This window comes from Nansenia antarctica, assembly GCF_963989245.1.
Source record: "Nansenia antarctica genome assembly, chromosome: 13".
Lineage (NCBI taxonomy): Eukaryota > Metazoa > Chordata > Actinopteri > Argentiniformes > Microstomatidae > Nansenia > Nansenia antarctica.
The window spans coordinates 10135610-10162734 of record NC_137683.1 but is presented as its reverse complement, the minus strand read 5'-3'; the positions used below and the strand labels follow the sequence as shown (position 1 = coordinate 10162734).

General features: G+C 43.5%; 1 protein-coding gene across 1 annotated transcript; it reads right to left on the bottom strand.

The window, feature by feature from the left end:
• Positions 1 to 187: 187 nt before the first annotated feature.
• On the bottom strand, positions 188 to 27125 carry LOC308169307 (glycogen debranching enzyme-like; the record flags this gene model as incomplete). Its single annotated transcript, XM_080543993.1, has 34 exons — positions 188 to 1057; positions 1678 to 1811; positions 2996 to 3083; positions 3190 to 3287; positions 3679 to 3890; positions 4298 to 4410; positions 4845 to 4980; positions 5099 to 5210; positions 6086 to 6311; positions 7400 to 7502; positions 8035 to 8210; positions 8426 to 8559; positions 9230 to 9366; positions 9830 to 9960; positions 10448 to 10499; positions 10782 to 10864; positions 11095 to 11207; positions 13178 to 13302; positions 13742 to 13892; positions 14116 to 14271; positions 15097 to 15198; positions 15734 to 15897; positions 16399 to 16522; positions 17495 to 17682; positions 18257 to 18396; positions 18496 to 18593; positions 18837 to 18939; positions 19814 to 19940; positions 20723 to 20834; positions 21208 to 21389; positions 24571 to 24774; positions 25576 to 25745; positions 26148 to 26358; positions 27044 to 27125. The coding sequence occupies 34 exons, from the start codon at positions 27123 to 27125 to the stop codon at positions 940 to 942; spliced, it is 4605 nt and encodes a 1534-aa protein (XP_080400119.1). The 3' UTR covers positions 188 to 939.

The window sequence follows — 27125 nt, the reverse complement described above, 5'->3', positions numbered from 1 at the left end:
TCTGGTGCTGCTCTGGTGATTAACACTTTTGATTTCGATTGACCTCTTTGTTAAAAAAATGCAGTAGTAGTAAATTGATGACCATGACTTTGCAACAAAGCCATTACACATCATGACATAGCAAAAAAAACATTACACATCATGACTTTGCAACAACAACGACAACAACGCCTAGAAGTGATTACTTCAAAGGATTTATTTCTACTAATGTGACCAATACAGGTTTGGACTGGAACAAAAATAAAATGTTGCCTATTTTCTTTATGGTGAGAAGCATGTGAAGCATAGGGGTACACACAAGTTACACAACAGAATAGTTTCACAACTGCTGCAGCATGACATTCCCCTGACACACTTTATGACTTCTCACCACACGTCACTGAGTAAATGTTACATGGAAAAGAAATACAGTAGAATGTATTTAGTCCTGGAAGACAAGAGGACAGTTCAACTTTGCTTTTCTAATAGGGAATGAGAGTGCTCAATTGAGAGTGACCATGCATATGCACTGTTTCCCAATGTTGGGCAAAGAGTTGAAGGTATGGGACATGAAAGTAACAGTTGAAATGGGTTAATTGAATATGAATATTAGACTATGTAAACACGATAGTTGAACCTGCCCAACGCCCATATTGTGTTTTTCTCCTCACCAATAATAACACAAGTCTATTCTGGCTTAGTTCTGTTAACCCCGCCAAGCACTAGCTAACAGGAGGTATTGTATAATCACGTGTGTGAGATTGTGATCCTTAACATAACACAATTTTATTGCCATTGTACACGTGCGCGACAAAACACTGCCTGAAACATCACTCGGTAACAGATCACAAGTTCATTGTGAAAACAGACATCTTGAAGGGAGGAAGACAAACATTAGCATCATTAGCAGATAGACTAGCAGACTGGCACAGTGTGTGTTCAGAGGACTGGGTTTCCCCTTCACAGATCATGCAGGACCTCCAATATCGTAGCGATGGACCACGCCTGGGTTTCACAGCTGAAGGGGCAGTACTGGCCGTTCTCATTGGTCAGCTCAGGTAGACCCTTCCATGAGGACCTGAGGGGCAGTGAAGAGAAGATATCTTTCACACAGCTGTCACTCTGATGAACAATCCCCCCCCCCCCCCTCCCCCAACATGGGGTGGTACACTGACTCCCAGTATCTGTGGACCGCCCCGGTCACTGTGGACAGTGGACACCCAATTTAGCCGTTGCACTACAGCTGTTTGCACACACCCGTGGTCACTGTGAACACTCAATGACCCTATGCACTACTGCTGTTTGCACATTTGTACTTACCTCTTTTTTTATATTAGTCTCTAATGTATACATCTGTATACACCATACTGTACATAGCTACCTTAACTGTACATAGCTTACTGCTATCCATCTCTTGTATATATCTAACTACCGTACTTGCCATACTGTACCTATCACTTATCACTATCATGTTTTGCCCTATATCACTATTTGCACTTCTGGTTAGATGCTAAACTGCATTTCTGTGTCTGGTACTTGTACTCTGCAATGACAATAAAGTCAATGTCTAATCTAATATATCAATATGTGACATCAATCACAATAACCTACTTACGACTCTAGTCTACTCTGGCCTTTTCAAAATGATACAGGCAATATGTGCAGTCGTTTGACCTATCCTTGGACTTATTATCTTACCTTTCCAAGTGAACATAATGCCGAGACAGGACGTTCTTCACCAGGTATACAGTCTTGTCGTATATCTCTGGTCCCATTTTCTTGGCAAAGTAAAGTTTGGCACGGAGGAAATAGCCCACTGGCCAAAGCCACTCCTGAGAGGGGGAAACATGAACATGGTTTCAGAATGGCCACCAAAAAGTTGCTGTCCGTTGAGAAAATGTTCAAGGAGCAATCTGAGATTGGTACAGTGCCTTCGGTAACTATTCACCCCCCTGGATGTTTTCCACATTTTGTATTTGTTGTTTAATGTTTTGACATTGATCTACACAAGATACTGTACATAATGTCAAAGTGATATCATTTTTTTAATGAAATGAAAAGTCTTCGCCCCCTTCACTATTGTTTTTCCTGCGCTCAAAGGTAAAACGTTCAATAAGTTGAATTGAGTCCACCTGGGTGCTAATAGTTGATTTCAGAATGAAAAGGTTTGTTTTTTGTAGGTCCCTGATTTGATTAAGAATCAATTACACACTCTGTGGATCAGGTCGTCACTACAAACTGAGCAAATGGAGAGGGAAAAAAAACTACTCAGGAATGCAACCCTGAGGCTTGAGGACACTTTAAAAAAATAAAATAAAAATCTATAAAGTGTAATGGCTGAGTAGGAACAAATGTGTAGAGTGACTGGGATAATATTATTTTCTATATAAAGTTTAATATTTTTCTCACCATTTGATCAGTTGGTAGTGACAACCTGATCCACACAGTGTGCAATTGATTCCCATAAAGGGGTTAAAAGGTAGGGTTAGGTAAGGGTTATGACAAGGTTAGGTAAGGGTTATGAAGGTAGGGTTGGGTAAGGGTTATGACAGGGTTAGGTAAGGGTTATGAAGGTAGGGTTAGGTAAGGGTTATGACAAAGACAATACAGAGGAAAGAGAGGGTACTGTTAGCCATATTGTGCAACTGTACCGTAGCAGAAGTTGCTATTCGGCTGGCTTGGCTAAAAACCTTTAGCTAACCTAAACAAACAGCATTACTACTACTACTACTACTACTACTAATATTCATATACAACCACTTTTATACAGTGGGGTGCAAAAAATGTGGGCACCCCGGGTTTAAATGTCTGTTACAATTAATCTCCAAGTGATTGAAAGCAAACCTGAACCCTAAATGCTACAAAGTTAAACATGGCTTTGGTTTGCTTCTTTTTACAATTAGTCATTAGGCATTTTGACTAGGGGTGCCCAAATGTTTACACTCCACTGTATGGCCATTTTGTTGTTGTTTGAATCCCAGATGGCTCCTTAAATGGAGGCGGTAAAGGCACTTACGGGTCCTTGGTGGTAGTTAAAGCCCTTAGCCACGTTGAAGTTCTCGTTATCCAGAGCGTTGTCGTAGACACCGCAATACACCATGTCACTGGGTAGGAAGAACAAAAAGATAAAAAATATTAACTGTGAGATAAGGAGGATAAAAAATAAAAAAGGTTAAAGGATTTCAGCTCATATGGTGATGAGTCACTCACTCTGGATCCAGAGTGTTCATTCCCAGAGGCCCGAGCAGCCTCTTCTCTGCCACCTCCAGGGCCTCCCAGGCTCTCTCTACAGTGAACAGCTCTGGAGCCTAACACACAGACAGATAAGGGACAGATACAACTCATTCTCATGGTGGTGGCTGTGGCGCAGGAGGTAGAGTCGCCGTCTAATGATCACAAGGTCGGCAGATCGGCGGTTCGAGACCCGGCTGGCCACATGTCAAAGTGTCGTTGGGCAAGACACTGAACCCCAAAATTGCTCCCAGTGAGCGGGCCGGCCGGCGCCTTGCATGGCAGCTTGCCGCCATTGGTGTGTGAATGTGTGTGTGAATGGGTGAATGAGAGGCCGTTGTAAAGGGCTTTGGAGCAGCAAAAAAGGCGCTATATAAGTGCAGTCCATTCTACCAAGTCTTTTCACTGGAAATTGGTTCCTGTACCTCAATAGTCAATACAAAGGATGGTGTTCAGTGCAGCGCTTACCACCACCATGGCAATGGTGAAGTTGGGCCTGAGCTGGTAGTCACACCAGGGGCTGGAGGCCCCGTAGCTGTCCTTGTAGATGCCTCTCTTGTGGACCAGGTCAGGGTGCTTCTCGTTGGGGTCATGGGGGTCAAGAGACACGTAGAACATATTCTCAAAGTTCTCCTGGATTTTTCGGTCCCACTTCGAGTAGGGCACAGCGAGATCCCCACCTGTTAAGGCGTATAAGACAGAATACAACCTCTAAAACGATCTTAGGTTCTAGTCAAAATTGTGCAGTGGTGGCCTGGGGGTGGTCCAGTGGTCTAGCACCGCCGTCTAACAGTGCACACTGCACACATTATGCCCATGTCGGCATGGGTTCGAATCCGGCCCAAGCCCTGCTGACATGCCCTCTCTCCCTTCTTCTCCTTACTTTCCTGTATCTGTCCAATCAAATTGAAAACATATGAGTGGGACTGCCCCACTCAGAAAAAATAACATAATAAAAATAAAAATAAATGTGCAGTGCATTGTTGTTGGGAATGAGCCTTTAAATTATTACATTGGTCTGATCTGTGTGAACTGGGAGAGACAGATAACCCACGTTAGGGAGATTTAACTCTTCAGTAGAACGTACCCTCTCTACGAATGGTGACGGTGGCGTAAGGGAACAGTCCCTTCTCATGCAGATGCACCAACCAGCGCACGGTGGATTTACACAGTCCCACTATCTCCACTGCAGAGCCGTCCCTGAAACACACACACACACTTTCCCTCAGGAACAAGTACGGCAACGCTAAGAACACAATATACACAGAGTAGGTTGATATGGGGGGGAAAAACCTAGCAATATTAGTGAAGCACTTCGTGACGTTAGAATTATAAGGTTCTATCTCCATTTTTGTACAAAATTGACTTTTTTACATAATCTGATCCATTAGGTGTTTATTAATGCCTGTGTGGTGTTATTTTTAAAATGTTGACATTTTTTAGTTAGAAATGTATAAAATACAAAGGTTCCATCTCACAAAACTTTGACGCTCAATATCTCTGAACTGCCCTAAACGGAGATAGAACCTTATCATTCTAAGCTCACAAATATACACAGAGTAGGTTGATATGGGGAAAAACTAGCAATATTAGTGAAGCACTTCACATCCACCATTGGGGGGGAAACAGCTTACCTGGGTGTAGCTGGAATTCCTTTATTCTGAGCTTTCTCACTCTCTCCCATCTTGTCCATCCATGTCCCACAGTTGTACCGGTTTCCTCCGTAAACAAACCCGGTGTCGTGATTCACTTTGGCCTCGACGTTGAACCCTGCGAGTGAAAGAAATCAGCTTCGTCATCAGCCATAACTGACGTCTCGGCGATACTCTAAACAAGTGTAAGGTTTTGTAAGATTCTTTAGGATGGCGGCTCCGTTTGTGGAACTGACCTTCATCGGTCATGTTGCGGTCGATCTGCGGTCCGGCGTTCCTCTCTCTGAACTCGATCCCCTGCATGTGGCGCTGCATGGCCTCCTGGATGACGTCGTACAGGGGCTGGTCCTGAAGAGGTGACACCACAGATACAGAGCAGGGAATCAAATAGGGATGGAGGATAGAAAAAGGGTCATGACAAGCCCCAACTTTATCAGTAATAGACTGCCATTGTTGAATGGGCTCCACGCATAAATTGAACAATATAATCCAAACCCGGTTGATGGAAAAAGTACTTCCAACTCTTGACACCAGATCTATTTTTCAGTGAGTCTTTCTAGAGTCAACTACGAACTATCTGTTTGCCACCCATGCCCTTACCCAATCTCTTCAGGTTACACTTTAACTGCTCATCCTGAGACATCTACTGACCCCCAGCACTGCGTCTCCTGAAGACACCCGCTTTTCCCCTTTACTGTGTCCCCTAAAACTTCTATTGCCCCCCCCTTGTACTGTTTCTCTGTTTCACCAGTGTCTATATATTTAAAAAAAGTCTAGGTTTAGAAGAAGGTGATAGAAGGGAAAAACCTTCTTCTATCACAGAGACTGCCAATGGCCCCGGGCCTGAGCTGGATTACTCTTCCTGCTACGACTGGTGGATTGACGATTCACTTGCTTAGTCAAACGTATTGATTGTAAGTCGCTTGAATGAGGCGTCTGCTAAATCGTGAGCTTAGAATTATAAGGTTCTGTCTCCGTTTAGGGTAGTTCAGAGATATTGAGCGTCAAAGTATTTTTACATTCCATTATGTTTTGTGAGATGGAACCTTTGTATTTTATTAATCACTAACAAAAAAAATCAACATTTTAAAAATAACACCACACAGGCATTAATAAACACCTAATGGATCAGATTATGTAAAAAACTAAATTTTTACAAAAATGGAGATAGAACCTTATAATTCTAATGTCACGAAATGCCAAAAACGTAAACGGAAATGTACCCAGGCTCCTGCTGGCTGTGGATCAGACACGTTAGTGGGGTACATCCGGGACACAGGGCACGTGAGGATGTTGGCACCGTCGGGGACCATGGTGCAGTAGTCCTGGACGCACTGGAGCCACCACCACACGGCGTCACGGCAGTTGTAGCGAGCGCCCGTGCCTTGGCCCAGCAGATTGGGGATCAGACCGTACCTCAGAGTGCCTGCAAAGGCCAGGATGATGTTCCTGTGGAAACCAGTCACATGATATGTGTAGATGTTACGGTACACGTGGGAATACGGTACATGTGGGAAAACTAGGGTTAGGATTAGGTGCTAGGGTGACTTGGTACATGCTGGCATGTCTAACCCTACCCCTAATCCTAACCCTAACCGTAGCACCCTAGCACCTAACCCTAACCCTAGTTTTCCCACATGTACCGTATCCCCACATGTACCGTAACATATACAATTAAAAAAACACAGCTATGGCCATTCAGCAAGACTCTAGGACACCAAAAATGTCATGAGATATGGTAAGGGATTGGAATAACCATTGACAACATTGTTGGACCTCATAATCGTTGCCCGGATCCCTGTACGAATGCGTGGGCATGTGAAAACAACTTCCGAATGCGTTCGGTCGTTTAAAATCTAGGAATCGCTAGTTGGAGGATTTGACCCGAGTGATATATTTGGGGGAAAACATGTTTTTTTTTCAAAAAGGAGATTTAATGAGGGGGGAGGTTATCGTTTTTCTGAATTAGCTACTTCCTGGTTTGTTTACATCCATAAGCATGGTGCTAGCGCATCCATCTGTCACTTATGTTTACCGTCATGCGTCTTAGAATAGATGCGCCTCTGTGGCTAGCTGGGAGGCGCAAAGCACTATGGAGTTTCTTGGACATCATCATTCTGACCTATTACTTTCTGGTCCAATAAAAAGCTTTTTTTCCCTTATTTATTTGCTCAAAATGTTTTATATTTTCTGACTACTTAAAGAACAATCGGTGACAATCGGTGAAAGCTTCCTTTAAAGACTCATAGCCGTTCAACAGATATGCCACATTGGTAGAAAAGACATAACACTGTTCAAGACACTGAACCCCCCAAATTGCTTCCAGTGAGCGGGCCGGCGCCTTGCATGGTAGCTTGCAACCATTGGTGTGTGAATGTGTGTGTGAATGGATGAATGAGAGGCCGTTGTACAGCGTTTTGGATAAAGGCGCTATATAAGTGCAGCTCATTTACATACTAAAGGACATTTAGCAGAGTAACCGGTGAGTAACCTGAATATCCAGCCATGTGAGTCCCCCAGGCAGCAGTGATACTGACCTCGCCTCCAGGTGTCTTCCTGTCACCAGCATCAGGCCTCGCAGAGCAATGAAGGTGTCCCGCCCCCAGCAACGGAAAACACCAGTCGAGAAATGAGGGAGACCTTGAGAGAAACAGACATACGAGGCAACAAAAATATATATAGATTTATTTTTATTTAACCTTTATTTAACCAGGCAGGGCCAATAAGAACTAATTATTATTTACATTGGCGGCCTGGCAAAAAACAAAAGCCTCTTGGGGGGTGGGGGAGGGGCTGAAAAGAAATCAGGTTATATGTTAAAAACAAAGAACACGCACGACAGACAGCGGCACACATCCAACATTCCAGCACAGATAAAAGAGTGAAACGTACGTACATCTCCACACCTCCTCCACTTACAGTCACAGGACCAAGTTAAAAGGACAGCATCACACATCCACATATATACTTGTTTGTATGTATGTATGCATTAATGAGAGAGAGAGAGAGAGAGAGAGAGAGAGAGAGAGAAAGCAGACAGAGGATTGTTGAACTTTGACGCTCAATATCTCTGAACTACCCTAAACGGAGATAGAACCTTATAATTCTAAGCTCACGCTTTGCCTGTCTCTAACAGTTGGCATGTAGAGTAGAAACAGCTGGCCAGCCTCACCTGCAGCCAGGGAGACGCAGCTCTGCTCTTCCTGTTTGGTGACATCACTCAGGCGGTAGGGCACGTTCTCCAGGTTTGGGGAGAGGGGGGGCAGGGCAGGGTGGCGCCCCACCCCACACATCTGCACTGAGCCCAGAGCCAGCTGCTTCACCAGGGTGGAACCACTCTGCACAAACCTGAGAGAGCCGTAGGACAATCACACAGAGGGACACAGAGACAGAGGAACACAGCGGTCAATGTTTGTACATTTTACAGGATAGAAAAAGTGACCAAATAATATACAATGCAACACAAAGGTATTATATGTGTAGTGGTAATGGTTGTTACTACAAATCTCAGACACATTCATATTTGAACATGTTCGAACAGTATAAATCATCGAAATAGCAACCTTGACATCTGTTTGAAGACAACATCCAGAGCGGTGGTGTAAGCCCCGACGATGATGGCATCAAAGTAGCATGGCACCAGGTAGCGAGGGATGTGCTTCAGATAGGTGAACATGGCCTGGAGCCACTTCCCTACCTGTGGAACAACAGCAGCTATGAGGAGGGTGATCTACAATATTGGAACAATCCATCAGCAGACATAACAAAAATAATTCTTCAGTTTTTTATTGGTTTTTCACATGAGTTAACATCATTACCCCAACCCTCCCCTCGCCTTCCTCCCCCCTCGTCCATTTTAGTCCAACATTTCCATACAAATAATTGTCCAGTGATGCTTTTGTCTGAGTACAAAAGAAGTACATAGAATATAATATAAAGAAAAGCAAAGACAGGGTTCCTACAAGTTTCAACAAGTCAAATTTAAGACCTTTTTAGACCTTTTTTAGACCTCTTTGAATAGAATTTTAGACCTATTCGCGACACAATATGATAGCTTTTTGTCATCCTCGAGATTGCACTGCCATACAGACAAAAAAGTCTGAACGATAATTAAACAAGTCCCATAATTACTCAAAAGTAAATGTTCATTTCCGCGTAAATAGATGTGGTCGGACTGATTTCCTTGCAGGACAAGCTAATCACATTTTTAAAACCTAGCACCTAATTTTTTAGACCTAATAACTGAAATGTAAGACCTTTTTAGGCCTTAGAAATTGCATTGCTGGATTTTAGACTTAACGGCTTTTTAAGACCAGCGCGGGAACCCTGCAAAGAGCAGACATCACATTTCTATTGTTTACTCTCACCTCGCCCAGGGCTCCTTCCTTGGCCACCAGGCGGTTGCTGACATAGTCGATCATCCAGTCCCCTTGTCTCAGGTTGTCACATAACGGGTGGCCCAGGTCATTTTTGGGACGAATGTCTGCCATCACTGATATCAGACCTGAGAGATAAAACAGTAAGAGGAGCCATTTACATTTTTGGCATTTAGCAGACGCCTTATTCCAAAGCGACTTACAATCAATACATTTGAATACTAAGCAAGTGAATCATCAATCCACCAGTCGTAGCAGGAAGAGTAATACAGCTCAGGCCCGGGGCCACTGATAGAAGGAAAAACCTTCTTCTATCACCTTCTTCTAAACCTAGGTTGTTGTTTTTAAATAATATATTTAGACACTGGAGAAACAGAGAAACAGTACAAGGGGGGCAATAGATGTTTTTATGGACACAGTAGAGGGGAAAAGCGGGTGTCTTCAGGAGACGCAGTGCTGGGGGGCAGTAGATGACGTCAATGACTTCCCACATTCAAATGTGCATAGTATAAGGGATTAGGACACACGATGCATGCAGAAAAGCTTCACAAATATTTCTGTTGTGCTTTTCTATTCGTCCTAAAATTGTACCTTGTAGGCCTCCGTACTTGAGGGACATCCAGGAGGGGATGTTGTAGCAGCCTCCTCCCTCCTCCTTCTCCTCTTCATCACAGCGGAACAGAAGCATGTTCATGTCCGCCAGCGTCAGCGTAGACATGATACTGGGGAGAGAGGTACGGTCAGGGAGGTGCACACTGTTGTATAGAGCCATGTCTGATCTTTTCAATCGGAAAAGCACTTGAAAGTAGACAGACCCAAAACAGTAGCTATGTTATGAATGAATATAATGTACTTCTTGATATACAACAGTATATAGTAATAGGATTATGCAATTGCATGTCAAGTTCAGTCATGTAAAAGTGACTCATCTGCCTAGCCTATGTGAGACATTCAGAGACAGTCTGGCTCATGAGACGACTATTACTGTATGTTAAGCCCAATGCACACAGCGTGCGATTTCTGTTGCACGACAACATTCCATTGTTGTCATGAATGGAATCGAATTTTCGCCGTGCGATTAAAATCGGGGCCGTGTGCATTGCGATGCGATTTTCTCATAGACTTCCATTCAAACTTCAAAATGGAATGTTGTCGTGCAACAGAAATCGCACGCTGTGTGCATTGGGCTTTACAGTGTAAAGTACATACGATTCCAGTGGAGTAGTAAGTATGGCTGGAGCGCTGTTGTCCGGCAGGCTGCCTGTAAGTAAGTAAGTAAGTAAGTAAGTAAAATGTATTTCTACAGCACCTATCCCAGACCAGGGGTCACAAAGTGCTTTACATATATAAGAACATAATAAAAGAGCAAAAGTTATAGCAGGTTATAATAGGTAAACAAGTGAAAATAAGAAGTATAACAAATAAGTAATAACAAATAACAAGTGTACAACAATATCAACAGGACACAGAAAGACAGGCTTTTGGGGTTAACCAAAAGCCTGTCTATACAGGACAGTCTTTTTTTTTTAAAGCCTCGACCGACCTGCATTGTAATGAGGACTGAACTGGATCAGATGTCTCCTCAGAACCCCCACCAGCTCCTGGGACTTGGGGTCCAGACTCACCCTGGGAAAGGACAATGCAGATCATCCCACAGTGTGATCAGAATGGCTAGTTAGATGAGGTACAACGATAGCCACAAAGCTGTTGAATAAATTCCTGTGTAGGCAAATGTAGGCATACTGAATATACGTGCATAACTGTTAGCTCATCAAATATGAGTGGTTGAGTTAGGTTGCTCTAAAGGTTTCAGTGACTGTCCAGTGGTGGGATTTGGAGTGTCTTAACCCTCTTACCTGAACACTATCACACTGCCAGGGGTGAGGTGTTCAAACATGATCTCCTGGACAAATTCACTGCGACCGTTTGATGTGACATCAGCCTGCCTCACGACCTTGCTGTCCTTTAACTGTAAGAGATGTTATAGATATTATATATATATATATATATATATATATATATATACAGTATATATATATATATATATATATATATATACAGTATATGTTACGGTACATGTGGGAATACGGTACATGTGGGAAAACTAGGGTTAGGGTTAGGGTTAGGTGCTAGGGTGACTTGGTACATGCTGGCATGTCTAACCCTAACCCTAACCGTAGGTAGCACCCTAGCACCTAACCCTAACCCTAGTTTTCCCACATGTACCGTAACATATATATATATATATAGTGTTGTTCCGATACCGATACTAGTATCGGCATGGCCACCGATACGCACAAAAATGCTGGTATCGGTATCGGCGAGTACTAACAAATAATAACACCCGATACCAAATTTACACAGTGTCGGAAAGAGACAACAAATATGCAGTTTGTAATGTCTGCTCAAAAGAAATTCCTCGCGGAGGAACGCACGCAAGGACTTTCAATACCACGAATATCATACGGCATTTGCTGCGTTCGTCGATTCGCTCCGAGAGCGCCGAAGCGCACACTGGGCTCGACGTCATAAAGGGACCGAGTGCTTTGATTGGACGAGAGGCGTTCCACGAGTGCTGGTCAGAGTTCCAGCACGACTTCACGAACGTAGTGTAGGTAGTGTTCAGCGACGTCATGTGACTCCGCAAGCAGGAAGTCACTAAAGCTAGGCTAAGGCCCATAGCAACAACAACTATTAGCGCGAGAGTTTTAGGTCTTCCTCTGTGCACCTTGCACAAGTGTAGATAGCGTGCGACTTTTCAGCATAGCAGGACATATTTTAGATGATAAGAGGAACAGGCTGAGTGCCAAAAACGCTGAGATGCTTGTATTTCTCAAGGCTAATCTGCCAGTGATGCTGCTTAATCAGAAGTAAGGTTTGAGTGTTTACTTGCTGTTGCACTACTACTACGACTGTTTAATATCTTAAAGTTATTTTGTTTGTAAATGTTCACTTGCTGTTGCACTACTACTACGACTGTTTTATATCTTAAAGTTATTTTGTTTGTAATTGTTTACTTGCTGTTGCACTACTACTACGACTGTTTTATATCTTAAAGTTATTTTGTTTGTAAATGTTAACTTGCTGTTGCACTACTACTACGACTGTTTTATATCTTAAATGGATATTGCACTGATTGGCATCTGTGAGAGCCACATTTCAGGTTTTATAAGAGTTTGATTTTCTTGTCACCATACCAGGTAGACAATAAAAAAAAGTTCTATAGCATTCACTCTCTGTTGGTATTTTTTCCTGTTTTACAAAGGTTTTGAGCAGTGCCAGACTAAGTGTTAGCAATAATTTTACATCAAGCTGAGTATGCGTCTCAAAAAACATGTTTTTTTGTTTTGTTTTTTCAAACGCCGTGGTATCGGATCGGTACTCGGTATCGGCAAGTACTGCACGGTCAGGTATCGGTATCGGTATCGGGATCAAAAAATGGTATCGGAACAACACTATATATATATATATATATATATATATATATATATATATATATATATATGTTATAGAACAATTGGTGGTACAGAATCAATGGTACAGAAACCCGCATATCATAGGTGTTACATGCAGGATTTGTATTTCCAAATTACATAACACACAAATTATAGACACCTCCGTAATAGCATTGTATTTCTTTTTTTTTGCAAAAACAGAACCTGTTTTGTTCCTATGTTATAGCCCACTGTGTAAGAATGTCACAACCCTTCAGCAGACGGGGAACTAACAACAATGGAGGACCGTAGTAACTGGAACTAATACTGGAACTTGAGCCAGGCCTGGCATGCTCGCTCAAAAGGGAAGGAGTGTCAGAGAAGAGGGGGGGGTGGGGGGCAGAGAGAAAGAGAAAGAAAGAGCTCAGGATTGAGAAGCCTATAGTGTTGTTAAATGGGGTCATTATGTAGGAATCCCATAGGGTCAGTGCTGTGCTGGCGTTACCTGGATGTGTTCTCTGATCTCCACGGTGTATTCAGACAGGCCGTTGATGCTGTCTTCGTCTTTCCTGTACGGCCCGGCGCTCCTCTCTACAGTCCTGGCCTCCAGGACCACCTCTTCTATCTTACCTGCAGAGCACAAAGGATACATTCACTTAACACTCGAACAGCCGTGCCTTTTTACCTACTAAAAGAGTCAAATGACCCACCTTTTTACAATTCGAAGCTGCTGTTTACACACAACGACCACTAGTTGGCCGCTTGTAAATTAGCCTGCTTCCTACACAGAAAAAAACTGCAAAATAGCTTTATATTAGCTTATCCTGATGTGATTTTGGAAATGTAAGGATACTGGGTGGTAGAACGGACATATCTAGGAAAAGCCGTGAAAGGAGGGTCCTGACATTTTATTGAGTGCAAAGATATAACATGTTATTTTTATTTTTTTACTCACAGGGGTCGGTCACAGAGGTCAAGGTCAACCAGCTCATGGCTCATTAAGTGTTAATATCCTCTATGTGTGTGTGTGTGTGTGTGTGTGTGTGTGGGGGGGGGGGGGGTGTAGTACCTGGAATAAACATAGGTGGCACTTCATCTCTGTAGTTGCAGGTTTTGGGGTTCCGGAAGGCGGTGCGTGACACAGCCACCACAGACTGGTGTGTACTGGGGCAGTGTCTGGTCACGGCCACTATGTCCTCGTCCACCTGGTCCACATACACCTGGGGAACACAAGAACACACAAACACACACACACACACACACACACACACACACACACACACAGAGCTTATAGCACTCAAGAAATCAAGTGCTTTTCTGAAGAGTAACTGAATCCGCCGCCCCTCCCAGACCAGCTTCTAAAAACACTCAATCATATCTATAGCCATGACTTTCTATGTTTCTATATGTTTCTCTGAATGGATATCAGAGGATCCAGCTGACCTGAGAGAAGCCCTTGCCAGCCAGCTCTTGGTGCAGCTTGTTGAGGGCCAGCTTCCCTGCGATGATGCCCGTCTGGAAGTTCACCTCTCCTGGGCAGGAAGGCTTGGCCTCCGGGTTCCACTTGGGATAGAAGCGCTCCTCCTTCACCACAGATATCTGAACAGGAATGTCGAGGTTACACACACACACACACACACACCGAGCGTGATCAAGCATTCCAAACCATGGCTCCCAAACTTTGGAATGCTCTTCCCTCGGATCTTAGATCAGCGGTCTCGGTCGAAGCTTTTCAAAAAACAGCTGAAGACTGTCCTGTATAGACAGGCTTTTGGCTAACCCTAAAAGCCTGTCTTTCTGCGTCCTGTTGATATTGTTGTACACTTGTTATTTGTTTCTTGTTCTTATTTTCACTTGTTGACCCATTTCTTTTAACCTGCTATAATTTTTTTGCTGTTTTATTATGTTTTTATATACAGTATGTAAAGCACTTTGTGACCCCTGGTCTGGGATAGGTGCTGTAGAGATAAACTTGACGTACTTATTTACATACCCACACCACACACTCTGTTTGTTCATGCAGCCGTGATAATAATAATAATAATAATAATAATAATAATAATAATAATAACTTTATTTGTATAGCGCTTTTCCTGCAAATGTTGCAGCTCAAAGTGCTCCAATTATTACATAATCTTAATTTAATTATTTAGTAATTTAAAGGCAATATTAAAAAGATGGGTTTTTAGTCTTGACTTGAACATACTGTATGTGCCGAGGTTGCATCCCTAATGTAAACTGGCAGTGCATTCCACAATTTGGGTGCATAAAATGAGAATGCAGCCTCACCAAACCTCTTCTTTTGTACATGTGGTACACAGAGAAAACCAGCATCAGAAGACGAGAGCTCTATTGGGCTGATATGCTGGCAAAAGGTCTTTCAAATATTCTGGTGCTGTGCCAGTGATGTGTTTTGTTTCTCACCTGATGTGGAACGAGTTCGTCGTAGCCTCTCGTGCTGCCTGTGGCGCAGCAGGCCATGGAGACGATGGCAGAGCTGGGGAGGGCGTCGTACGCAGAGCGAATCTACAACAACACCCGAGAGAGGTTATTAACACTAGAACAGCCGTGCCTTTTTTACCTACTAAAAGAGCCGCCTTGGGGGCAAACCCCCTCTTCACAATGCTCAAGCTGCTATTTACACACAACGACCACTAGTTGGCCGCTTGTAAATTAGCCTGCTTCCTACACAGAAAAACTGCAAAATAGCTTTCTACTAGCTTATCCTGATGTGGTTTTGAAAATGTAAGGATACTGCGTGGTAGAACGCACATATCTAGGAAGAGTCATGAAAGGAGGGTCCTGAAATTTGATCGAGTGCAAAGATCTTTACTCACAGGCTCACGGCTGATTAAGTGTTAAACACACCATCATCAAAACACACAGTCACATGGTTGCATAACACATACAGACACTGCTGTGTTTCTCGGTTGATACAATAGTTGACGAAAGAAAGAAAACGGAATTAAATATTAAATCAAACCTAATTCGTTTGAAAGCAGGTTTAAGTGGTGTAATCAACGTTTCGCTGACAACCCCTAGTTCCACACGCTACACGTACCTGAATAGGGCATTCGTTATCATGGGTGACATCCAGGAACATGGCGTGGGCGATGGAGGGAACGAGTGGCCTGAGGCTGGGCTGGACGAACGAGCCCACGGGCTCTCCTCCGAACCTGTAGACCAGCCTGCCCTCCTCGTGACTGTCCCCTGCACTCATCGCCTCTGAGGAAAGAACACAGAGTCACACCGCACCTCAACAGGCTGCCGTTGCAACTAGACAACTAGACAACCAACATGGTCATTGTAGTCTTCTATAGCAATGCCACAATCTCAAACTACAATGTAGCATTCAGCTGACGCTTTTAACCAAAGCGACTTACATGGCAGTGAGTGCATACATCTTTCAGTATATATACGGTCCCAGCAGGAATCGAACCCCCAAACCTAAGCGTTGTTAGCGCCGTGCTCTACCTCCAAAGACGGAGTGAATCAGCCGTAGCAAAATCATTACCGGTTTGAAATATCACTCATATCGATATTTTTGTCCAAGGAATGATCGCTGTTGCAGATTCATTAAGTGTTATCGTTCAAAAGAAGGCAGCAAAAAACATGAACAAAAAAACATCCATGCCAAATTAAAACTACCCCCCCCGCACCCACCCACCCACTTTTCTATTGACTTATACCATTGGATGATGTACATATTTCCATCTCCTCTCTTACCTCTGATGAGGGAGGTAATGCCCAGCCTAGTGACAAAGACATTGTCCAGCTCCTCGCTGCCGGTGAAGAGCTCAGCCACCACATACAGATCAGGCCTCAGGTCACGAGCCTGCTTCAGCATGTACTACAGCAGCACACAGCCCAGGACACACAGCACAACACCGCACAGCACAGAGAGGTCATACAGGGGGATGAGGGGGAGAGAGAGAGAGATAGGGAGATAGGGAGACAGGGAGATAGGGAGACAGGGAGATAGGGAGACAGGGAGATAGGGAGACAGAGACAGAGAGAGAGAAAGAGAGAGCGAGAGAGAGAGAAAGAGAGATTGGGTATGCAGGAGTACAGGCTGGGCCGAAGGAAGGGTCAAGATGAGAACATGCACAGTGTTGAAGACCACCATGCAACACACAGGTGAGTGGAGGGACAGGGAGAAAACAATGTAGGGAAATATAATAGGGTTCAATTAAGTGGAAAGGTAGTAGAGAATATAGAAAGATAGTACAGGTAGTACAATAGGTTGATTGCAAATCAAGGTGAGGGGTTTAAAAAAAAAAAATTCAGCATAAAGAAATAAGTGAGTGTCAAAGTGAATGTGTTTATTTGATATTAACGTATTAAAAAAAAGGGTTGAGAAAGAAGAGAAAGAGGATTCGAAAGAACAAAAACAAGATAAAGAAAAAAGAAACACAAAAAAGGCACAGAATTAGTGACATGCTCCAGCAACAATGCTTTCTCTCCACAACCCATAACAAACCCCAGTCCTCCCAGAACCTGGGATAGAACCTGGGATAGGGCAGTACCTCTGACCAGGCTGGTTATCCCCAGGCGGTTTACAAACACATTGTCAATCAGCTCGCTGCCCGTGAACAGCTCTGCTATCACATAGAGATTAGGTCTGACCACCCTGGCGGCCGCCAGCATCGCCTACAGGGCACAACACACAAACTGTCATATGGGGCTTGGACTCTGAGGTAAACGCTAGGCGCTTGGCTGGCTTATTTGTCACACTAGCGAGTCCCGACAGGAATTTGGTATTCGACACAAAATTGCAACATCACTGTGCACGTGGCTGTCTACATGGAACAGCGTACTGTACCTCTGCTACGTGGAGCGGGGTGGAGTGGCAGTTGTCCAGACGAACGCCAGCAAAGTGTTTGGCTGTGATCTCGGTGTATTTCTTCATGTGGGCCCACAGGTACGGGCAGTCCTCGGGTTTGTCGCCGTAACGCAGCTTCACACTGTCGCCCCAGCAGATCAGGTCTCTCCTCAGGTACACCTTGGAGCCTACAGGCAAAGGTGAGGAGGGTGACCATACAGCTAAACTTGATAGAAAATATAAATTATATATATATGTTACGGTACATGTGGGAATACGGTACATGTGGGAAAATTAGGGTTAGGGTTAGGTGCTACGTCGACTTGGTACATGCTGGCATGTCTAACCCCAACCCTAATCCTAACCCTAACCCTACCCCCAAACCTAACCCTAACCCTAACCATAGCACCCTAGTACCTAACCCTAACCCTAGTTTTCCCACATGTACCATATTCCCACATGTACCGTAACATATATATATATATATATATATATATATATATATATATATATATATATATATATATATAATATATATAGAAAAGGAGTGATATTGCGTGATAATATATAATAACAAATATAATATATACGTATATATAATATATAGAAAAGGAGTGATATTGCAAAAAGATAATGAATAAATAAAAATAAGTCTTTGACACCACCTTCTGGCATAGGCTGGATAGAAACATCTTCTGAGCGATACCTCACAGAGGGTGGGTGAGTTGAGCTAGGGTGGCCTGTCTAAGAAGGAGAACTGACCCGGCTCTGCAAAGTTCTTCAGGGGGTCGTCTCCCATCACCCAGCCGTTGTGAGCCAGGAGGTGACACGCTTTGTCTGGCTGGTTCATCAGCTGCATTTCCTGGTCGAAGTTCATGTTGTCGAATGGGAAAGTGAAATATCTGCATAGTAGAAGAGAGGTCATATTAGCTTCGTTAGCACTTCATAAATGTATCTTATATGTAAACATGTCAAAATGTACAACACATTTTGTGCAGTACCTTGTCACCACTGGATCCTCCTGTGTGATAGGTCCCAACTTAGGCCCGTGGTCTGCAAGGCGTTCGTAAACTACATTTCCCACGATGCAGTTGGTTGCCTGACAGAAATACAAAGGGGTGCATTCGTAAATATGCTCTGGTTTCAAGAGAGGTCAGAGAGCACCCCGGGTATGTTCCGGCGCTCTCGGAGCGAATTTACGAACGCACCAAAAGTGACGTCACACACACACACCACACCCCACACACACACCACACACACACACACACACACACCACACACCACACACACACACACACACACCACACACACCACACCACACACCCCACACACACACACACACCTGTTCTGCATTGTAGTGCATCTCCTTATAGCGCTCCTCATTCATGTCCTCCAGTCTCTTCTTGAACCAGTTACAACACTCCTGAATGGCAGCTGGGCTGTTACTGAGACAAACACACGAAACAACATGGTTGACACTTCAACTACTACCTCCAAGGACTCAATTCCCCCCTTTAATCCTCTTCATGTTTGTTTAAGTTATATGTGACAGGGTCTGGTGAAAAAGGTCATTTTTCAGTTTACAGATTATTAAAGTACAGACGTGATGCGTCATACATTGAAATGTGAAAACAGTTAAGAAGATGATGCTTATTTGAATGTTAGTCCACCTCAAACCAAATACCTGAGAAAATCCCTCTGAATCGAAACACGACGACAAACAATCCAATTCACAAATTATTTAGTGATCCTTTTTTTAAGAAGCTTTTTGGTCATTTGCGTGACTTGAGAAACACCGACATGCAGACCTTTCCACCAGACCGGAACACGTTATTTACTTAACTGGGCCCAAATGTGTCAATGTACCATGTTACATACAGTACATACTGTCGGTTTCACACCAGTCAATTTCAATGCAAAGCAATGTTGCAAAGTTTCTACCAAACCCTTAGATGTCTTGACGTTAGAATTATAAGGTTCCATCTCCATTTTTGGTGAAAATTGAGTTTTTTTACATAATCTGATCCATTAGGTGTTTATTAATGCCTGTGTGGTGTTATTTTTTTAAATGTTGACATTTTTGAGTTAGTAATTAATAAAATACAAAGGTTCCATCTCACAAAACATAATGGAATGTAAAAACTTTGACGCTCAATATCTCTGAACTACCCTAAACGGAGATAGAACCTTATCATTCTAAGCTCACGATGTGTTAACACCATGTTCTTATCCAGGGTACAACACAGTAGAATGCAACACAGTGTTGCGCGTCATCAGAAGCAGGTCAGTGGCTGTGAAGCAGACCTCTGCAGGACCCACCTGTGGGGCACAAAGACCTCCAGGGCAGAGGCCATGTCCACAGTGTTCCCAAAGCGCCGGCACTGAGGGTCCTGGATGATCCTCAGCTGGGCTTTACCCTCTGGGTCTGCAGTTACTGCCCCACCGCCTGGATGGACAGAGGTGACCAAAAAAATGAAATGGTTAAAATAATATATGAAGAGATCATATTGCAACTAGACAGGGACAATTCCTGTAGACATTGTGAAGTGTGCTTGCACCCCCCCCCCCCCCCCTCCCGGGCCACTCCACTGCATCCCCCGGCGAAGACCGCGTTTCTCTAGCTCACCCAGGGGCCGAGCTAACTAGCACTAGCTAACTAGTTAGCGCTAGTTAGCTAACTCCCCTGCACCCCCAGGCGAAGACCGCGTTCCTCGAGCTCACCCAGAGGCCAAGTTTTGGGTTTTGGGTTTCTCCGCAAAACGTGGAATTGTGGGTAAACCGTATTCCGTAACCTTCCACCGGACAACGGCAACGTGAGTGGGAACGATCTGCACGTTTTGACACCCCTCATGTCTATCTGGCTCACTCAGGGGCCAAGTTTTGGGTTTCTGCGCAAAACAGGGCATTGTGGGTAAACTGTATGTTTTGACACCTCATGTCTACCTAGTGCCAAAACTGTGGGACGAGTAGCCGGGGCAAATTTAGCTATAATAATAATAAATAATAAAGAAGAAGAAAATATGTAGGTCTACAATACTAATAAGTGCTGCTTGCTACTGCAAGCACACTTAATTACCGTCAGTGTAAGATGATTATTTAAACTACCTGCGTGTCACACAATCACACATATTAAACAGCGTTCATCCCATAAGGCCTAACTGACAGGATGGGTTTGAAACTTCAAGATTTAGGAACTGAAATAAGACAAGAGTAAGTCGGTGCCTTCACCTGTCTCTAGCAGTTTCATGAACTGCTCCACGGCCTTCTCCACTTTGACCTGGAAAAACTCCCACAGCTTAACCCTGGGATACACCTCCTCCCACAGGATCCCTCGGAGTGCCTGGAAGAAGACGGATACAAGAAGTAGATCCAGATACATCAACATTATTCTTTTCTACCATATTTTCGTGAGCTTAGAATTATAAGGTTCTATCTCAATTTTTGTCAAAATTTAGTTTTTTACATAATCTGATCCATGAGGTGTTTATTAATGCCTGTGTGGTGTTATTTTTTTAAATGTAGACATTTTTGAGTTAGTAATTCATAAAATACAAAGGTTCCATCTCACAAAACATAATGGAATGTAAAAACGTTGACGCTCAATATCTCTGAACTACCCTAAACGGAGATAGAACCTTATCATTCTAAGATCACGATTATTCTTTTCTACCATCATTTCTCTCCCTCCTCCCCCCAGGGTGAACCTAACTCACGTTGAGTTGCTGTTCGTTCTCAATGAGTGCTGGGACGCCGCGGTCGCTGTACTTCCCCTCGGCGATGTCGCAGGTGAGGTGCCACAGGGCTCGGTCCAGCACCCAGGCCGGCCTCAGGTAGGGAGAGTTCACCATGTTGTACCCACACTCAGGATGGACCCTGAGCCACTTACTGTTAGCAGCTGGGGTGGGAGAAGAAATAAATGAAAGCAAGATTCATTAAAACATTTAATAAAACAGCGGCTCAGTAACCCTTGTATGGAAATCAAATCAAAGTCATGGACACTTAGTTTAGACTGTTTCATCCAAACAATCGAATGATCATTGTTGTGTATGTGTTACGGTACATGTGGGAATACGGTACATGTGGGAAAACTAGGGTTAGGTGCTAGGGTGCTACGGTAAGGGTTAGGGGTAGGGTTAGGGTTAGAGATGCCAGCATGTACCAAGTCACCCTAGCACCTAACCCTAACCCTAGTTTTCCCACATGTACCGTAACATGTACTCAATTGTAATAACTTAACTGCAACTATTTGGTACTTTGCATTACCAAGAGCAAACATCTTGAAGCTAATGTGCTCCACCTCCGCAGTGTTCTCCACTGCTGTCTAGAACAGTAGGCCGAAAGACTGTACACCGAGGACACATGACATGCATATCCATGTGCCCATTTATAGATTGAGACAGGGCAGGGGATCTCCTCTGAGCTTTACAGAGGATAGGATTTCACAGCCGTGACAGTGTGACCTTCTGAACACTTGTTGTCGGCCACAGAGAAGGCCTTCATTATGACTGAACGTGAATGGGGTTGGCAAAGGCTGTTGTGTAATAGTCTGTAGTCTATAGTCTATAGGCTGTTGTGTCTAGTCTGTAGTCTGTAGTCTATAGGCTGTTGTGTCTAGTCTGTAGTCTGTAGTCTATAGGCTGTTGTGTATAGTCTTCACTCCCCTCAGATAACCTGAGTTCATAGAAGATACAGCTTGGTAAAAGGGGACAAAAATACAACCATTCTCTCAAGTGTAAAATGTCATATTACTCCTAAAATGAATAGAATCGATTAATAGAAACAGAGACTTCTTACTGAAGTGTCATTCAAGTAGCATTTCCCCCATGAAAAGTGCCATTCGTTGTTTGTATTGTATTTCATGCCAGTAAATGGTAAATGTAACTTATATAGCGCCTTTTTTGCAGCTCCAAAGCTGCTCCAAAGCACTTTACAACGGCCTCTCATTCACCCATTCACACACACATTCACACACCAATGGTGGCAAGCTACCATGCAAGGCGCCAGCTCGCTCATTGGGAGCAATTTGGGGTTCAGTGTCTTGCCCGAGCACACTTCGACATGTGGCCAGTCGGGGCTCGAACCGCCGGTCTGCCAACCTTGCAATCATTAGACACTACCTCCTGCGCCACAGCCACCCCACGGCAGTATGGAATTGAACGACTCTATCTTTAGCACAGCTATATGGTGCAGACTGTAAAGATCTTTGGATGTGTTCATAGGAGGCTTGGCACAAGACCAACACCGGAGGTGGGCAGGAACCAACGGGGGGGGGGGGGGTGTCGACACTGATGTACACTATAGGACATACATAGACATAGTAGTACATGGCACTACATTACATACAAATATGAGATTACACATTCAAACACGCCCCTGGAATATATATAAAACAAACAACAACTTTCGATCGGGTGGGCAAGACGCACATTTGGGTGGGCTGACCTCACTCCATAGCTATCTCCGGCCTTGGTTCATAGGCGATTATATCTTACCAGAATGTATATTTCATCGTAGACAGAAAAAACACATGTTTGTCAACCACAATGGAAATGAATGATCAACCTCATCAACATATTCAAGGTTTAAAACCCTCAAAGGGTATCTTATATTCCACTGCAGGATATAGTAGCCTAGTTGGAAAGTAAACTGTTGTAACTGAAGTAGGAGTCAAATAAAAGGAATCTCATTAAATATGACATCTATCAGTAATTGAAAGGTATGAAAATGTTAAACCCAATAGTGAGACTAATGAATAATAATGAATACCCTCATCGTAATATCAAAAATGTATAAACGGAAAAAGACACCAACCATGTTATATATTGCAATGGCCAGTCTGAAAGGTTAACGGTCGAATCTCAGTCTGATCATGGTCAGACAACTGTATTATTTCATTTCATTAATTCAACGACAAAAAAGCAAAATGTCAGGCGTAAATACATCTGCTGCAGACATGGTGGAACCGTCCCCCCCAACCCGTATCACAGGCACAAATAACTAGCGAAGGTGTAGACAGGTGACACAAATGTAAACACCCTCATCTCTGGCCTTTGAAGACCCATCATGGAGTGATGAATTATCCCCCTTTGCTAAACCAGCTAAACTGACCTTCTGACATGAACAGAGGCTAAATGCTGCCTTGGAAACCGAGACCATGATGCAAGAACACAGCTGACACTGCCATGTTCGTCTCATGTAAAGGGCAACAGTTGAGTGGGAATTAAGGCTATGTTCACACTGCAGTGAAATATGACCCAAATCCGATTTTTGGGCCGACACGCGACTCAGGTCTGATTTATGCATGACCGTGGGAACAGCGCAAGTCGCATGGAATCTGACTTTTTTGAATCCGACCTGGGTCGCGTTCAGAGGTGGTATTATATCGGATACATATCTGATATTTAGCAACGCGCCCGCCGTCTGAATTGTCAAGTCGCTTTTAATGCGACTTTTATGTCACTCTAGCAGGGTTGCCAGATGGGATTGACAATTTACAGCCTAACCAGTCTATAACCGATAAATCCAGTAGCCCATTCGGCGGTAACCCGCCCCATCTGGCAACCCTGCACTCTAGACCCACTTGCTCATATCTTGCTCGGCTTCCGCTGCACAAAAACTTGAAAAGGAATCTGGTTGTAACGTTATCATGTTATCATATATATTATATCATAAATCTAGATATACTTGCCGACAGTGTACAGAGTAGACCTGTATCCTACAAAGACACTTAGCTTTAGAAATCAACAAATTAATTAGACCCCTATACTTTTTTTTTTCTTTTTTTCTTCTCGATCTTTTCAGTTTGTAAAGCGTCTTTGAGTGTCTAGAAAAGCGCTATATAAGTCTAATGTATTATTATTATTGTAAACAGTGCGCTGTCCTTCTGCACATGCGGGTCTGTTCAGGGCCGTGGAATGTTCACACGGGAGTCAATGTAGATCAAATATAGGTCACATTTTAAAAGTAATGTGAACTGCCAAACAAAAAAATCGGATCTGTGTAAAAAATCAAGACCTGCAGTGTGAACGTAGCCTCAGTCACCGTTTTGCAGCTAGCATTAGGCCATGCCCACTAACCTGTGTGGTTGTAGACCACATCAGTGATGCACACCATGTTCCAGTCTTTCTTCAGCTTCTCCACCAGGTTCCCTACGTCCATCCAGGTGTAGTTCCTCCCCGGGGGAGAGAACTCTGGGTTCAGCTCCAGTTGGTCGGCCAGAGAGTAGCAGGAGCGAGAGAGGCCCAGCTTCTGCAGGGGAGTGAAGTGGATCATGTTGTACCCTTTGGAGAAATTGAGAGAGGGTTGACGATGATGATGTTCCATTACTGACGACAACTTTATATCTGTAAAACCATGATCAAGGCACCGTGGACCGAACTGTTGGTTCACTGCTAATGAATAAGATACACTTCGATTTCTTGAACATTTGATGGTCCCCTTCACCCTTCGGTCAGCGCACTTTTGTCTTACATTGTTTTACAATATTAATTATTCAGCCTCCTGTCTTTGAACCAACAGCTATCTGTGTCTCACATAACACTTCGCTAAACTCATTGTAGAAGACTATTCTGCCTTTGAAATGTACAGTAATACCCAAAAAAGTTTCTGGACATAACATGATACGGAGAAACAACATACATTGTAGTTGAGGGGTCATTTAAATGGTTCAATGACCACAAGTATAACCAAACAGATACGTCTAAACCCAATTTCTTTGTACAGCACAATCCTACATGGATCAATACAGGCAAAAACAAACACCAAGAAATACTGTGGTCTTCATCTTGACTCGCATGACTGTTAATGAGTAAAGAGTTTGCCTTTGTTTGTCTTTAGGATAGGATAGCACTTCAGACCAAATTAGGTAACAGTATGTACACATATTATGGTCTATGAGTGTGGTCTATGAACAACACTCATAGACCATAATATGTGTACAGCTATGGAAGAATGGAAAAAAAACAGTAGACAAAACAGGACATGATTGTACAAGTTGCTGAAACTGATGAAGCAAAAAAAAAAAAAAAAAAAACATCTCCCAGATTATGCTGGCCACAGAGCCTTCCCGTGCCATCCCTCACCGGTCTCCTTGGCAACTCTGAGGACGTCTTGCCATTGGTCCAGAGGTCCCAGGCACTTGGCCAGGTATGTCTGGATGGTGATGCAATCCAGGGGGAGGACATGGTTGTCAGCGCCCACACGCAGCACAGGGTCGACCACGATGTAGCCACCACCCGTTCTCTCCTCATTCCTATGTAAGCCAAGAAGATGTCAGTGGATATATTGTGTGTTTGTTTATTTGCATGCAACACTTGGTGACGTTAGAATTATAAGGTTATATCTCAATTTTTGTCAAAATTTAGTTTTTTACATAATCTGATCCATTAGGTGTTCATTAATGCCTGTGTGGTGTTATTTTTTAAATGTTGACATTTTTTAGTTAGTAATTCATAATATACAAAGGTTCCATCTCACAAAACATAATGGAATGTAAATACTTTGACGCTCAATATCTCTGAACTACCCTAAACGGAGATCGAACCTTATAATTCTAAACTCACGATTTGCATGTAACACTTATCAATATCCTAGCTTCATAGATGGTGTGTGATACACATGGGCATTTGGCCCTAAACTCAGAAACAGCGCTCACCCAGTGGCAAAGTAATACTGGTACGACCCTGCCACCTGCAAGTCCAGTTTGCAGAATTTGTCTGAGTCATCCTCTCTCTCTGTGGGTTTGGTCCAGTCAAGAGGCCGGAACTTCAGGCGGTCAAATCTCTCTCCATCGGAAGGGTAGTTAGTGTGGACGCGGACGTTCTTCCCCTGCAGGGTCGGGCCCAGGTGGAACTGGAGCTCAAAGCCTGATGGGAAGATATTACATCATATTGAGTGTTAACATTCAGAATGTGTAAGTACTGCTTGTGTGGTCTACGGTCAAATTAGAAAGGTTAGTAGGTCAATGACAATTACTGCATTTGTTGTAAGTGACACCAAACAATACATCCAGATGTAAACATGTCCACTTTGTATATACATGGTGATCCACTCTTGCTATGCGTGATACGTCACGGAAAGCTCAGTCAGTATAAATCAAAATCCAATATCTAAAGTGATACATCGCTTGGCTCAGGGATTAATCTTGTTTAAAGTTTAAAGTTGAGCCAAAGAGCAAACACTGGCTTGCTATTAATAGCTGGAATCCCTTCCCCGGAATATTCTAGGTTACTTCACATAAGTGTCAAATGGAAAGCAATATTCAGATGATATCACATACAATCAATGGATGATCTGGAATGGAATGGAATGCACCGCAGGAGTGACATACAAATCGGACATACAAACAGGAGTGACAAATCAATCAGAGTTGTTGAAAATGACTGCCCTGACTGACAGACTGCAAATGCAAATACAAAAGCCCCATAGCCTCATGAATATGACTATCAGCCCTACAGCAGGACTGAACATTGTATTCCTTTCTTGCCTCTATTATGTGGCAGCATATAGACGGGTTCAAAACTTCAAACGGGTAATATCTGAATGCCATACCTTGCTCTAGCCGGAATAGGGTTCTCTCCAGACTCTCCATGTCATTCAAAAGCAGCACTCTGGTCTGTCTGCTGTGGACCAT